The 15,736-nt window shown below is 39.3% G+C and overlaps 1 protein-coding gene across 1 annotated transcript; it reads left to right on the top strand.

Annotated features, from left to right (window-relative positions):
- Positions 1-2,817: 2,817 nt before the first annotated feature.
- On the top strand, positions 2,818-5,721 carry LOC142964874 (GTPase IMAP family member 9-like). The gene is made up of 2 exons (XM_076105439.1): positions 2,818-2,891; positions 4,306-5,721. The coding sequence occupies exons 1-2, from the start codon at positions 2,876-2,878 to the stop codon at positions 5,355-5,357; spliced, it is 1,068 nt and encodes a 355-aa protein (XP_075961554.1). The 5' UTR covers positions 2,818-2,875; the 3' UTR covers positions 5,358-5,721.
- The last annotated feature ends 10,015 nt before the right edge of the window (positions 5,722-15,736 follow it).

The raw sequence follows: 15,736 nt of genomic DNA, 5'->3' as shown, positions 1-15,736 counted from the left end.
GCCTAACATTACTTTGAAACAATGCACTACCCTTAATCCTAACACTCTTTTCTCCTACTTCAGCAGATGGAAAGCTGATTAACTATGTAGTTTCTTTTCAACAGGTCTGCATACAGAGACCTGACCTCACCAACACCCCCACTAAATGCTGATTTGTGACTGTTTATGGAGGGTCTGGCATCCTGCTTGCCGGACACGGGTGAAGGGTTTTGTTGTAGTGACCAATGACAAGTTAAAGTTTATACTGACTCTTGCTACACCTTTAGTGCACAACTTAGGCGCCCTGTGAAAACACAGAGGCTTTTTGACATCATACGGCGAGCTCATTTCTCACCACTGTCTCGTGGCCGACTTGCTAGAAGCCAGACTGCTCCCTAAAACGGTATGTGTTATGAAATGTGATGCTCATACTAACGCTTTTGATCCCATTTCAACTGGAAATGCTGCAGCTGATGTTGTGACTATGTAGGCAATTTTTCTTTTAGGTTCGGTGTGTCTACGGAAATATTTCTCACTTATGATATTCAATTATTATAAAATGATGTATGGCTTAGCTTAGATAAATTGCTATGTGATCTCTTCCATTGTTACGCTACAGTAGTTTACAGCAGAGATAGCGTGGCAAAGGGGGGATATGTAATTTAGTTGTAGAGATAGATCCACATTTAGAATATGTTTTAGAATATGCTATCCACATTTCTATTGGTATTTAGTAACGTCATGATAAACCACAACTTTTGAATTAAAATACGGCAAATTCCAAGTCTTGATAAGTCTTGATAAGCCTCTATTTCATGAAATATTACTGTTGATAGTTAATTCAGTTTGTAAGTGAACTTTGTGTAGTACATTAAATATTGTTTTTAATTTTGAACCGGATCCAGCTCATTTTTCTGATGCGCGTGCGCAGTAAGAAGCTCGCAGAAGAAAACTACCTGCGGCCTGCAGGCTCTCTCATCCTTTGTTTTTAAGACTCAACAAGAGGCTCCTCCAACGTCTGGCAGATCTAACTCAGCGGTATTGGCCATATGATTGATCTCATTTCACTGCAGGTACCTTTGAAAGATGCTCGTGTGTCTGTGCTTTGACCGGTCGAGACACTTGAATATTTTTGTCAGTGCGTACCAGTATGGCTCATTCTAACATTATGCGACCACGCCTTAAGTGCGATGTGCTCAAACAGGTCATGTACAGTTGAGAAGAAGGGATGCTCGTGCGTTGTGAGCAGAGGTGTAGCCATGAAGAAGACATCTTCGCTTCACTGTAGACTATGAAGTGACTATGTTTGTGGTCCAGGCCCCTTACTTTGGTCCAAGTGAATCAGGAGTGTTCATGTCATTTATTTTCATAGTGGTTAAAAAAATCACAAATGTAAGGAGAAAATAATAGTTAGTTTTCTTGTCAGTACAGTAGCTGCAGTCGGTGTAGACACTATGATCTTAGGGACACTGTAAGTCACTACTTTAAAGCCACACGATGAGAGAAAAACAACTTCTGATTACAAAGAGACTTGTTCTGGCTAAGAAAAGCTGAAAAGCTGAGGGTCTTTCTTGTTTTGCTTTCTCTGTCGTCCTATGTCAGTGATTCCATTTGTATTGGCATAAAATGTTCACAAATACCTTTTAGAGCGAGAAGTACTATATTAAAAAAATCTAAACTTGATAAAGAATGCATTATTGCAGGATCTAAATGGCATTTCATCCCATACGAATCTGCCCTTGTGTCGATTGTCTCAACACTTAGCTTCACATGTTTGCTCCACTTCACCATAGTTATACAGCAGTTTGACTAGTTTCAGGGAGATTCCTTCCCACCCTGAGCACGATGTCAGAGCCATATGTCCACTGTGTGAATATGTTGAATCGACTAAACCTTAAGTATTCAAGCACTAAAGAACCTAAAGATTTAGTCTTGTAAGTCTCTTTTTCTCTTTTCTCAAATTTTAACAGTAATTTCTTTTAATTTCTATTGACGCACGTTCTAGTTAATGTTGTTAATACAGTTTGAAATTCACTTTGAATTGTCTTTGTTTATAGTATGTCATATTAAAATAAACTTGCTTCGCAATGTCTTGCAGCCCTGCACTATTAAGAGAACTGCTGCCTTTTCCTGTAAATACTGAAGGGGATTAAAGAAGTGCTGTCATTTCTTGTAAATGCTCAGGGATGTTGTGGTAATGCAGGGCCTGATACAGAAGACAGTAAACAGGGAACAAACTGTCAGACTTTTGAAAGGCTGAGTTCAAACAGAAGTCAAACAACAGTGGGAACTTGCAAAGGAAAGTTAAGTTATAAAACGCTGTGACAAATAAGCCAGCATTTGGTCATCGAGAAAAACCTTTCTCCACACAAGTTCCATATTTATCTTGGATATACTAAGTCATTATCATTACTGTATGCAGAGTTAAATTATTGTCTTTTTTCTCAATATTTTCAACCTGAGGTCATGGATGTGTTTTGGAAAGGGATCAAGGTTTAAACATTTGAAAGTACTCTTCAAAACGTATCCTAAACTAAAGCTCTGGTAATAACTGAATGTGTTATGTGACACAGCTTGTGAGATTGTTTAAGCTTATAGTAATACTATCTTGATTAATTAATCTAGAATAACTAATGTCTCTTGCTTTCTTTGTTAAGACAAAACGTATACTCCAAAATGATTAAAGACTATATTGTATTTAGCATATATTCTCACCTTTACCCCATTTAATAAAAAATCCTTCCATAACCGAAACCTCCATGAATAGCTTTAGTTTCCCTTTCTATTTGTGGGTGTTGTTTAGTACATATAGGGCCGTTCTAACAGAGCTGCAGGAGACGCACTCTGAACTGTCTGAACTTTAGCTGCAGTATCTACTCCACTCTTTAACCCAAACATGGCCAGAAACCTAGGTAAGTCGGAAACTGTATCTATGTTTTAAAGTAAATCATTGTATGTTGATATAGCAGTGCTCACCGCTGAATTTAATTTTATGAAATGTTCCTCTGTACCTCCTATAAACTAATACTGTATTAGACTTACTGGGTAGAACTGTAAAGACATTTAGTTTTTCTGACTTTAGTACCATGAATGTAACCTGATATAAATTCTGGAATACTCAAAATCACAATTTCTTCATCACGATAAAATTTAAAAAAATAATAATTATCCATAGTTGACTCAGATGAATGCAGGTTTTGTTAAGAATCAGAGTCAAAAGTTAATTTGTTCTGTTTTTGTCATTGTATTGTTATTAGGGAGGTTGAATTGTCTTTTGAAGGGAGCTTCAGTTGAGAGTTTCCTTTGATTTATTAAGTGATGTGACTGACAAACAGTTTTATTATTAACATTTTCATTTTATCAAGAATCATTATTTTTTTTAAATCTTAAACACCCTCAAATAAATGTGTCAGTCTGGATAGGCAGACAGGTTTTCAACTTCCAGTTCCACTTTCAGCTGACAGAGGGGGCACTTTAAAACAGTGATTTTCAACTGGTGGGTCGCGACCCGTTTTCAGTGGGCCTTTGCTTATTAAAAAAATAAAAAATAAAAATCATGTGCTTTTATTTTGAAGGGGATTTTTTTTTTTCATGGAGCGGAGTGCCGTCTATTCACACTCCTTAACAATATTTGGCGTTAATACCTTGTAATGCTAATATCAGCAGGAGATAAACTGAAAACTATACCTCTGTCAAATGACACTATAAGTAGACGAATTGAAGACATGTTGGATGACATCAAACAACAGACCACAGCTCGAATTTAGGGAAGTGGTCATTTTGCATTACAAATGGATGAATCTACAGACATAACAAACAAAGCAGTTTTACTCGTTTACGTGAAACGTGTGTGGGACGGGACTTACAGGAACAATTTCTCTGCACAAGAGAGCTCCCTATACTACGACTGCAGAGGACATTTTCAGCTCAGGTTCAAACTGCACCATCTTTTCATTAAATACATTTGAGAAGTTGAACATTTTCCTTGATTTGGGTCGCGGCTTATCATGTCGGGGTGATAGTGGGTCCCGCAGCCAGACCACTTGAGAACCACTGCTTTAAAAGACCTGCTGCCTTTTCCTGTAAGTGGTGAACTGAACAGTATATGGACGCCACATTAGATGATGAAGAGAAAGCCAGATGAGAACATTTATTTGTCTCAAATGAAATTCTGCAACAAATGTTGTAAATTGGAACCTCCAACAAACTCCTTTATTGGCTCTGTCAATATATGTTTTCTCCTATATCTGTACAAGTTGCATTGAGTACAACGTGTGTACAACCTGGTGTAGAGTCTTATTCAGTGTCACTCATTCTTCTACACAGGAAGCAGCAGAAAGAATGATGAGGAGCTGAGGATAGTGATGGTGGGGAAGACTGGAATTGGGAAGAGTGCCAGTGGAAACACCATTCTGGGACGAAAGTGCTTTGACTCAAAGTTCAGTGCAAAGTCTATGACTGTATACTGTTCCAAGGGCGACACTGCGGTGGATGGGCAACATGTTGCTGTTATCGACACCCCGGGCCTCTTTGACACCAGGTTTGACATGGAGAAAACATCTAAAGATCTCAGCCAGTGCATCTCTTATGCTGCTCCTGGACCCCATGTGTTCCTGGTGATCATCAAGCTGGGCAGATACACTGAAGAGGAAAAGCAGACGGTGCAGAGAATTCAAGAACTCTTTGGCCAGGCTGCAGACAAATACAGCATGGTGCTCTTTACTCATGGTGACCTTCTTGAAGACACATCTATTGAGGAGTTCTTGGAGGGTTGCCCGGACCTGCAGGAACTAGTGGACAGATGTAATGGCCAGTGCCATGTCTTCAATAATAAGCTGAAGGATCGCTCTCAGGTCACTGAGCTGCTCCAGAAGATCAGAAATGTAGCCCAGAAGAACGGAGGAAGCCACTACTCCAACGAGATGTTCCAAGAGGCAGAGAGGAAAATCGAAGAGGAGAAACAACGCATCCTGAAAGAGAAAGAAGAGCAAATTCGGAAAGAACAAGAGAAACTGGAGATGAAACTACAGGAAAAATATGAAAAAGAGATGAAGAAAATGCATGACCAACTCAAGGCTGAGAGCGAGAGGAAGAGCAAAGAGTATGAGGAGAAAATGAAGAAGACGATGGAGAAGTTGGGTGAGGACAGAGAGAAGGAGAGGAAAGAGAGAGAAGCAGAGAGAAAGAGAGACAAAGAGGAGCAAGAAAATAAAATGCTGAACATGCAGAATCAAATGAAGGAACAGCATGACAGAGAACTGAGAGAAGAAAGAGAAACGTTGCAGATAAGGCATGTACAAGATGCCAGAAAGGAAGCTGTTGAGAGTAATGACTTCCTTAAAGGATTCCAAAAAATGTTTGGCTGTACAATATCTTGATATCTCAGGCAGTTAAACTACAGAGTACAGGAATATATGAAACAAAAATGATTTCATCCACAGAACTATAATCTACATTTGCCTTTTTTAATTATCATAATGAATGATAATGAAGCTAATTGTAATCATGTAAGTAGAGCTAGAGACTATTGCTATCAGGCTAAGTCACGCATGATTTATTTTTGAATATGGTCTTAGGAGGTATTCAGTGTGCAAGTTAACATTTCATAGTAATAAATATATGCATATCATTAACATTTAAAAGATCATATAAAAACTGAAGTAACAGTCTTTTCACAAGTTATGTAAAGCTGTAAGTGTTCATATGCTAAACTGATCTTGTAATAAACATGTGATATTAAGACAGGACCTTTTTCTGAGTCATGATTAACTGTTCTACCAAGAGTTCAAAGGTCAAAAGTCTTATCTTGCATATAACATCTTGCATATAACATATCTTGCCAATTTTTCAGGGTGATGACATCATAGACAGACATTCAAAGCTTCTTTTGAAAAACCTCATTCGAGGCTTTAATGGAAAAAAGGCATTTTGTACAGCGCTGCAAATATGTGTCATTTAATGTCTATGGGTACTGCTGCTGCTGTTAACATCCAGCAACACTAGTGGGCCAAATAATTAGAGAGCTTGAATGATAACAACATTCAATTTGAAAACTTAATTATATATTATATTTTAAAATATAATTGATGTGTACTTTCTTTATTTGATTTGACAGTTGTTGACCACACAGAGATGTTGTTACTACTACTAGGCTACTTGAATATATATATGGCACTAAATAGCGCAAGTTAGACATTATTGTAATGTCTGGACCTTTGCACGAGTAGATTTTCTCAATCTGGACCTTTTGGAATTTTAATTGAATACCCCTGCTCTATCAAATATTACTGATTCACTTCACTTCACTCTTTTTTATAACAAGTTCATTTTTATTGACCTCGCATTGCAATTCTTCTTGCATCCGGGTGTAAACAATAAATAAATTGTATCCTTAAAATCCTGTAAAATGAACAGAATCTGTGAAGGGTCTTTTACTTTGACAAAGTAGTCCTCTGCAGTTCATCTGATGTAGATTTTTCTCTGTGAGACTGTAAACATATGTTGTTAAGTATTAAGTTTACTGACATCCTCTCATGAGTTTCTGACCAGGAGCCGACTCTGAAGAGAAGGAGCCGGCTCTCTGCTGCTACTGGAGACCTTCCCCACAAGAGGAAGCGCACCTCCGTGGCCCGTCCCCTCCCTGAACATCCAGAGGTTTTGGACTGTGTCCCCACTCCGCAGCTTTCCACTCCAGCTCGGGACATTCCAGGGTCTTTGATTTGGTCATCAAGCAGAAGCTGTGGGAGAGACTGGACCGTCCTCTGTTTACCAGAACAGTCAACGGAGACGGACTGGTACACGTGGACGCCTCCTACCGGGTTGGAGTCTGCCCTCCCCTCTACGAGGTGACATTTCAGGGGAACCAAGGCCAAGGACACCACCAAAGAGCTAATCACTCAGTAATGATCAATTAAGATCAGATCTGTAAATAATATTGCAAATAAGTTTAAGTATTGTAGTTGTAATTTAAGAAATGTAGTTTTATGGTAAGTATTGTAGTTTTAAGTTAAGTATTTAAGTTTAACTTGCAAATAGACAAACTCCTCTTCACTTCCAGCCTCTGTCACTCTGCTGCAGATCCAAACTCTGCCTCCAGCTGACAATAGCCTTCTCCTGCCTCCACCAGCTATTACCACCTAACTGCTGCCCCATGCTCCACCTGCAGCCTCTGAAGTGTCATGCTCCAGACAAGCTACATCAACAACTTCCATTGACCAGCATTCAACCTGATCCACCACCTGCAACCTCTGCCAGCCTCCACATAAAGCCTCTGCCAGAACCTGCATTTGTCGCCTCCACCTGCATATTCTAGCAGAAGGCTGTAGCCTTATCCTCCACCTACAACCATCACCCTGCACCTCCAACTCCGCCTGAAGAATCTGCCAGACAACTGTAGCTCCACCTACAGCCTCCTCCATCAACCTGCACCACTGCCTCCTGTAGCCATGTGAAGACCTAAGAGAGGAACAGCAGGGACCAGAGACACACTGGTAAATAGAACCTTTCAGATAACATGCAACAACATAGCTGAGTAATAATCACATCTCTGGACTGATAAAGTAAAACTGTCTTTCTGTTTACATTCTGAATGTAAACGCTCCGTCATTTGACTCTGAGTGTAATGTTTTTTTTAAAGGAGCTTTGGTGATGCATGGTCTTTTAATACAACACATTTTCTTTGTGGTTTTCTCCAGACTCTGTTGGACTTCACACGTCCAGATCTACCAGGAGCTGATCAAGGGCCTCCAGGACAATTCCTTCTACGACAAGAGTCGTGTTCCAGAGATGCTTATTCCTCCTCCACATTCACCACCAGACTCCTGCTCCTCCTCCAAACTGAGAACGCACCTCCCTGTCTCTGTTCGCGACCACCAGTTTCTCCCCGAGCAAAGTTAATGGAGATCTGAAAGCAGAGACGCTCCAACAAGCTTCCTAAAAAATAACTTTCTCTGTTACTGTGTACCTGTAAGCCTTTGCACTGATGTTCATTAAATTCCATCATTGTCTGCAGTCATCAGATCAGTCTTGTTTGTGTCCACAGGAATTCACATGAAACAGATACATTCATATTAGAGATCATAGTGAGTTTGTGTGATTTTGAATGACATTTCCTCGTCACACTTTTATTATTATTTTTAATCTTTCTTATTTTAGTTTGCCAGCAGACACCTTCACTTACTTGTAATGTTTTGATAAGCCATCTTTTATGAACGGCTATGGACTATATAATAGCTTATAAATGCTTGTGTTTCTCTCATTATAAAAAAATCATCCAGTCTGACGTTAGAAGTGTTAGTAAGTCACTAATGAAGGGCTGACTTTCTCAATTTCTAATATGCCCTCAGCAAAATGTTTCAGTCAACTGCAATTATAAATTCAAACACATCATTAATAATACATTTTTATATTAATCAATCAATTATGCAGACGCCCTGCAGTCCTTTCTTTCTTTGAAGTGAATAAAACATCTAATATACACATATAGGTGTTTATTTTACGACACTGTGATTTTTTTTCTGTAGATTTCTCCGAAAATCTTTTTTTCTCTTTTTGAATAAAAATAATGCTTATTTATATTTTGCTAAATTTGTTATATTTTCCACTTCTTCTTTGCTTCTTTTTCTCGTCATCTGAACACTTTCCACCAAATTTCCTTTCAAAATAAAACTTTGAATACCTTTAAGGCATATTTTGTCGAGGTTGCGAGTTGAGTTAACGTAAGCTTCAATGATTTCAATCACAGCAGCTCCTCACTTAAACAGCAGACAGTTTAATGAGCAAAGCGTTCAGGAGTTTCAATAAGAACTGAGCTTTTTACAGAGTTCTTATGAGTCTGTTAGACCATGTTCTTTGAGGGATCTGAATCTCTTGTCCTTTGTTGCAAAAGCCAAACGTGACACTAGGTGGCAGAAACTCCATTATTTTACAGTCCATCAGACACTAAGCAGTATCACAGGTAACAGCCGTTGTGATTGGCTATCAACAGTCAAGTGCTTGTGTTACAACCAACAAAAGCAATCTAAATATGTATTTTGTTATGCTTCTTTTCCCTGTCTTTTTTAACACTCTTAATCAAAGTGCCCTTCAAAATACGCTCCGGGGTGGCGCATCACGGTTTTGGATTTTTAGTGGCTAAAATTTCTGTCAATCAACTCCAGGACCCTCCTACTGCATTCCTGAGTCTCTTCCGCATTGAACGAGGTGTTATAGCCTGAAATCGGCCAATCATAGGCTTTAGAAAGCTCCAACACACACACACAGAGAGACAAGAATATCTCTGGAGGCCACATAAATCGGGCCCTGAGAGGTCAAAATGGCTCAAAATTATGCCAAACTGCTGTATTAGGATAGATTGAACACTATTAGTGATAAAACAAGTGAAATATATAGTTATATAGTATATCAAATTAGAATAGAACAGCTGCAACAGCTGGTTACAAAATGAGAATTTGGCTTGACCCCGCGTGACCTCTCTGAACTGAAACCTCTATAACTTTGGCCTGCTTCACTCTATCAAAGTAAAACACTGTGGAGACTTCTGACCTGTTGTGCTATGATTGTGGAGTATTTTTAGGCAAATTCCTGCATTATTTCAAAGACAGAAAAACAATAAACGTGCTTTTTTTTCATACCTGAAAACTTTCAATTTGAGCTGTGACATCTTCATAACATATACACTGATATTTACACATCTGAACAAATATCACAAGTGTTTCTGTTATTATAACATCACAATTATTCAAATAGACCTTGTAGTTAGAGAGATACACTCTTTTGAGTAAGGGTATGCAATTTTCGAGCAGAGGCCTAAAAATAGGGCTGGGGTTTAAGAGGTTAACTCGTTGCAGTGATCCAACCAGAGGTTAATCAGGTGGTCTCTCTTTTTGCAGTCTTACTGTTTGGATATTCATCATGTAAAGAGGACCGACAACGTGGTGGCGGACGTGTTGTCCAGGGCTCCCCAGTAATGAGGGTTTACTATGTGTTGGTCTCCTTGGTTCTCCTCTTGTCTTTTCCTAACCTCCTAAACTGCTTCCTAGGTGCACTGGTTGATGGGGCGGGAGCCTGGTGCAAGGGATGTTGGACTGCTGGAGAAGGTCAATGGTTCACCTAAGATGCTTTTCAGATCACAACAGAATTATTGGTAAAGTATATGGACTCTGGGATTCAGACAATGTTTGTCTTGTTTTGGTGTTATTGGAAAAATGTGTTGTATTATAGTTATGATATTTTGGTACTGGGATTCCCTTCAGGACCCAGCTGTTATGGAGGGGTGTGTGACCGTCCCCGAGCTGTTTACTTGTCGATGTGTCTCTTTAATAAAACAGATATCTGGAGGCGTTGATTGCTCTAGTTGGAGGCACCTGGGCCCGGTGTTCTCCGAGTATGAAGCTCCGAGATTTTGTTCCCATTTATGCAACATCTATTTCTCTCAACACGCTCAGCACTCATGCACACACCCTACACCACTGATTTTACTTACTATCACATCCCATCATTTCCCTTGTTGTTTTGGGGTTTATTGCCATCCACTTTAGTTATAATGACTTACTTATTATTTGGCTTCAGTCATGCCGCGCTCATTAGCATCACCACAACTTACAGTAAATACTGGATGGACAAGTATGAGTATAATCCTCTGCTGCTGTTTAATCCATTATTTTACCAGAAACAAAGACTAAAGTCTAAAAAAGATGAAAACATATTTCTACACCAGAACATTTTTTTTTTCATTTTATATTGAGTAGGGCCTACTTCTTCTACCACAGGAGACTTTGGAAAAGAAGAAAAAAAACTGAAATAAAACTGAAATATTTACGGCTGTTAACAGCTTTCACATGGCATACATGACAAAACAAGTCTATCATGCAGTGGAGCAAGGAAAGCATGTTTCAATTGTTTGGTGTTTAAAATTATTAATGGAATTTCAAGGTGGGACTTTACTACCAACCGCATGTTGTAGAATGTTTTTGCCGTTCATTGCAGCTGCCAGAGAGAGCTCTGACCGGGTAAACCGGTGAACGTTAAGACTAGCCAGCCACCACAAGGCAAGGTTCATTAAATAACTGTCGTATCTTGCATGCGACAGGTCTGTTGAAGTGATGATGAAGGATGCTCCGTGGACACTGTTCTTGCTGGTATAATAGAGTTTATTACAAACAAGCAACACATGCCATTACAGACATCTAGATCGTCCGGAGGTCTCAAGTTGAATCCGCAAGTCCCTGCTTCTAGGGCGCTAGCTTCATCTTTATATAGGGTACATGTCATGCAACATACAGGGCGGAACAATGAGAGAATGTATGTGGCCCCCCTCATTCTACACATCCACCCTTCTGCCCCTGGTCTCCTGCACATCTGGTTTTCATCTAAGACCACTACACTGGGATCTTCGCTGTATCGTGCAAGGCCTGAAAATATACCACATATTCCCCCCTTTGAGACTTACACAAAGTCTCGAAAAAATAACAGAAGAGACATACAAGTGTATGATCATGACAAAATTAACAACCCGTCCTTTTTTAACATTAAAGCAACGGTAGTCCTACGGAGTATATAAAAAAGTGAGAGTGAAAAACCTGTTAGGCAGCTAATTTTTCTTGAAATATCCATTAAACAATGTAAACAGGAAAATTCTCTCACGGTCCCTCTGCCAAGGCAACCATAAGTAATACTCCAAAACACTGAAATGAGAAATTTAGCAATTTGTGTAAGGAAATGACTTTAGCAAATACATATGGAACACTCAGCAAATCAAAACAAAACAATGTCCAAAGTCAGGCTGGTCGACCCATCGCACCTTTCTATGGACCTTTTCCTGCCTACCCCACTGTCCCTAAACATCGAGAAAAAGAAAACATCCGAGGTCCCATTATATTTAGAAACCATCATTTCCCAAGCATTTAATATACAAAGACGAAAATTCATTTTTAATAATACTAATGTAACATTTCAGTGAAGACATAAGACTGTATAACGCTGCAGTTTTCTCAGCAGCCGTGACTCAGGTGTAGTATCGAAGATGTCTTGAATCTGGATGTTGTATCGCCAGTCCACGTTCAGAGTCCTTCAGATTTTCATGTTTTCATGTTTGAAGTGTCTGAATCCATTCAGCCCATCGGAGTCCCTGACAATCCACCACCCTCACAGTGGTCTTCCCCCAATATGTTCTAGAATGAAAGAAAAGAAGGCCAGTATCTTTTGCATACAGAACAGATACACATTAAAACATCAAACACCGAATAATAACACTTCTATAAGTAAAATGTGAGATTATAACTCATAATGTCCATTAATCATTTTGTTCATTTGTTTCCATACCCCCCCCCTTCGAGACTAAATAACGTCTCGAAAGAGCAAAACAAAATCAACACTACAAACTACGCAAGCAATAACATAGGTAAATAATAGGATTATAATCATGAGATATTCAAAATGGATATTCCTCCACCACTTCGATCTTTATTGCGTCATCCTCATCCATGTCCGTGTCATATTAGATGTCCGCGTTATGTTTACAAATGTCTTAGGTGCCACAGATGTCGTCACTGTTGTAGCATTCTTCAGAACACCATTCATTCTTTCGCACATCCCTTGACTTTGCGGATGATAGACTGCACCCAGCCGTTGTTTAATTCCAAGTTTTTTCAAAATCAATTTCACCGTCTTATCCACAAACTCTTTCCCATTGTCTGAGGATATTCGATCTGGAAGTCCCCACCTGCTTATGACCTCTCTACATAAGAACTTGGCTTTTTTTTTTTTTTTTTTTCGTTTCAAATGCCCAAAAGGCCATCGTGCGTCCAGGTCAGATTACAGTGTAGCTTAGCATTCCCAGTATCTTTAATCATAGCTCTCAATGGCCCTGTCAAGCTAGCATAATCCTCAACCCATGCTGAAGAATATCCTGCAATACCAAGAAATGTCATCATCTCTCGAACTGTTCTGGGTTTTGGAGCCTTGCGAATAGCCTCCACATGACTCTCAGAGATGCTTCTATGTCCCTGCGTTATTGTTTGACCCAAATAAGTTACCTTCTCCTTACAATACTGCAGTTTCTTCAGAGAGGCCTTGTGACCCTTCTCTGCCAGTATTTGTAGCAATTTAGTTGAGTCCTTATGACATGTCTCCTCATCCGGTGAACAAATGATGATGTCGTCCACATATTGAATTACATTGCTTGTTAATACCTGCTCTATTCCCTCCAAATCGTCTTTCACTATTTTATTGAAAATGTGAGGACTATGTTTGAACCCTTGTGGCAGTCTCTCATACTCATAAGATTGTCCATTGTACGTGAACCCGAATAAGCTGTGAAATGTGTCGCATTTGGCAGAAGTTGGGCTAACAAAGTATGTGGATCCGGTACTTCTGCTTGAAAATCAACCACCACTTCATTGACCGCTCTTAAGTCATGTGTCAGGCGATATGAATTATCTGGCTTCTTTATTGGCAACAAAGGCGTGTTGCTCTGCGGGTCCTGTGTTATTCTTAAAACACCTGCCTTCAAAAGTCCTTCAATCTGTGGTCCAATTCCTCGGATTGCCTCTTCACTCAGTGGATACTGGTTCTTCCAAGGTGGTTTGACTCCTGGTCGGAGTTCAACTCTTACTGGTTGAGCTGACTTCACAAGTCCAATATCAGTACTATGCCGAGCCCACAAACCTTCTGGAACTTGTTTTAGCATCTCTTCTCTCATTGGGTCTGAGTCCATCTTAGTACTGCAGATTGGCTCATGTGTCATTCGCACAGCATGTGGCTGTCCTTGTCCTTGAGCAGAGATCATGATCTTCATGAACCTCTGATCCTCGCTCTTCCAGATGGCAAGATTCTCTGTTACGGGTGTAAAAACCTCCGCCATCATTTCTCCCACTTGCTTCGGCGTATGTTCTTCACACACCCACAAGGTCACATGTGGCACACTCTTCTCGATATCAAACTCTTTGTCCAAATAGTCATTTCTGTGTATCTTCATAGCTGCTCCTGGTCCCAAAATTATACAGCCCGAATTTAGTTGAACTTGTTTTGGTTGTCGACTCAACCATTCTTCTGCTTATGCTTGAGCATCTTTTTTGAAATACTTGAGCGTGCAGTGAAATGGATACTCTGGAAGCTTCGCGTCGGGCATATTTCCGATGATAAACTTTTCCCACAACTTAACTGGCTCAAGAAAATCTTCATTAAGATTTCCGATCCAACATACTGTAGAAGCTTCAGTCTCTGTTGTCATCAATAATTGGTGAACACCCTCGTTTGGCATTTCATCCTTTTTCCTATACACTCCCTTTCTCTTTTCTCTCTCTTTATCTGTTCTCTCCTTCTCCCTCTCTCTTTCACTTTGCTCTCTCTATCCTGTTTCTCTTTTTCACTTTGCTCTCTCTATCCTGTTTCTCCTTCTCTCTCTGCTCCCTCTCTTTTCTCTCTTTCTCATACTCTCTTCTCTCCCTGTCTTTTGTGCTTTCTCTCTCTTCGACTTTTCTTTCTGCTCCTTCTCTGTACGTTCCCTCTTCATTTGCTCTCTGTCCTCTCTTTTTCAAACAACTGGAGAATGCCAAGCTCCACTTGCCTCTTCTCCTTGCGTTTTCTCCTCCTTTTTTTTTTTTCTTTTGCTCTGCCTTGTATGTTGATACAAGTCTAAATCAATTTTAATTACATCTGGGTTAAGAGTCCCCTCCACTGGCCATGGTTGGTCAATTTCAGGCCAGCGTTTAAGCCATTTTTCCGATATTTTTGCAATGTTTGCAATGCCTCTAATTAGAGGATTATTCTTCTGTACCACTTCAACAGGAGTGATTACCTTTGGATTTTTAGTATTCTTTTTCCCCCTTATGATGACTTCCTCTTATTTTCCGTTATTTGTACTTTAAGAATTAATTGCTACAATTAAGACTATTCAAGGCTATTTAGATTACTTCCCCCTTTCAATTAACCAATTATCCAATTAGCAAATTAACCAATTAAGCAATTACCGATTAACCAATTATCAATGTACCAATTAACCAATTACAAATTAACAATTATCAACTTACCAATTAACCAATTATGTAATTACCAATTAACCAATTAACAAATTAGACAATTACCAATTCACCAATTATCCCTTATCAATTAAGGAATTAACAAACCAATCTGTCAATCAATCAACAAATCAATCAATTATCCAATCAATCAATATTCAGCTCAAATCATCAGACAGTCACCATATTGATGTACACCACAGCACAGATCAGAACTAACCACGCACAATAACAAAAATGGACATCTGCAATTGTCAGCAGAGGTTAGACCAAACAATCATATGCCATTAATTAATTAAATGCATTAACTGGTCAATCAGTTGCCAAGTTTTCTATTTATTTATTTATTTATTTATTTATTTATTTATTTATTTCTCCTATCTGCCTAGAGCATGTATTCTTTCATGTGTATAGGATCAGGTCAGTATCCTCTTAGGCTTATAAATGAAAGCAGGTTTATATGTGTACCCTCAATATTACCTACGACTGCTAAAGAGTCTGTAGATAAATTTGTACCGGCCTTTAGTAGATTGAAACGTAAGCCTCCCCTTTGACGTCAGCCAGCCACACTCCGTGATGTGCCGGTCCACTGCCTTGCCTCCCCTTGTCAATTCTCATTCACCGTAAATGACATAACAGACAAGAAACAGGCAATGATTTAGTCTCTTATGAAATCCTTCGGTCCCGTTAACAGCATACATAAATATTATTTCTGAGTCGACCCCTTTATCTAAACATTG

Source organism: Anarhichas minor, unplaced genomic scaffold, assembly GCF_050575085.1.
Source record: "Anarhichas minor isolate MPS153535 unplaced genomic scaffold, ASM5057508v1 ptg000004l, whole genome shotgun sequence".
NCBI classification, from domain to species: domain Eukaryota; kingdom Metazoa; phylum Chordata; class Actinopteri; order Perciformes; family Anarhichadidae; genus Anarhichas; species Anarhichas minor.
The sequence above is the reverse complement of the archived record's forward strand: the minus strand, read 5'-3'. Positions and strand labels throughout refer to the sequence as shown.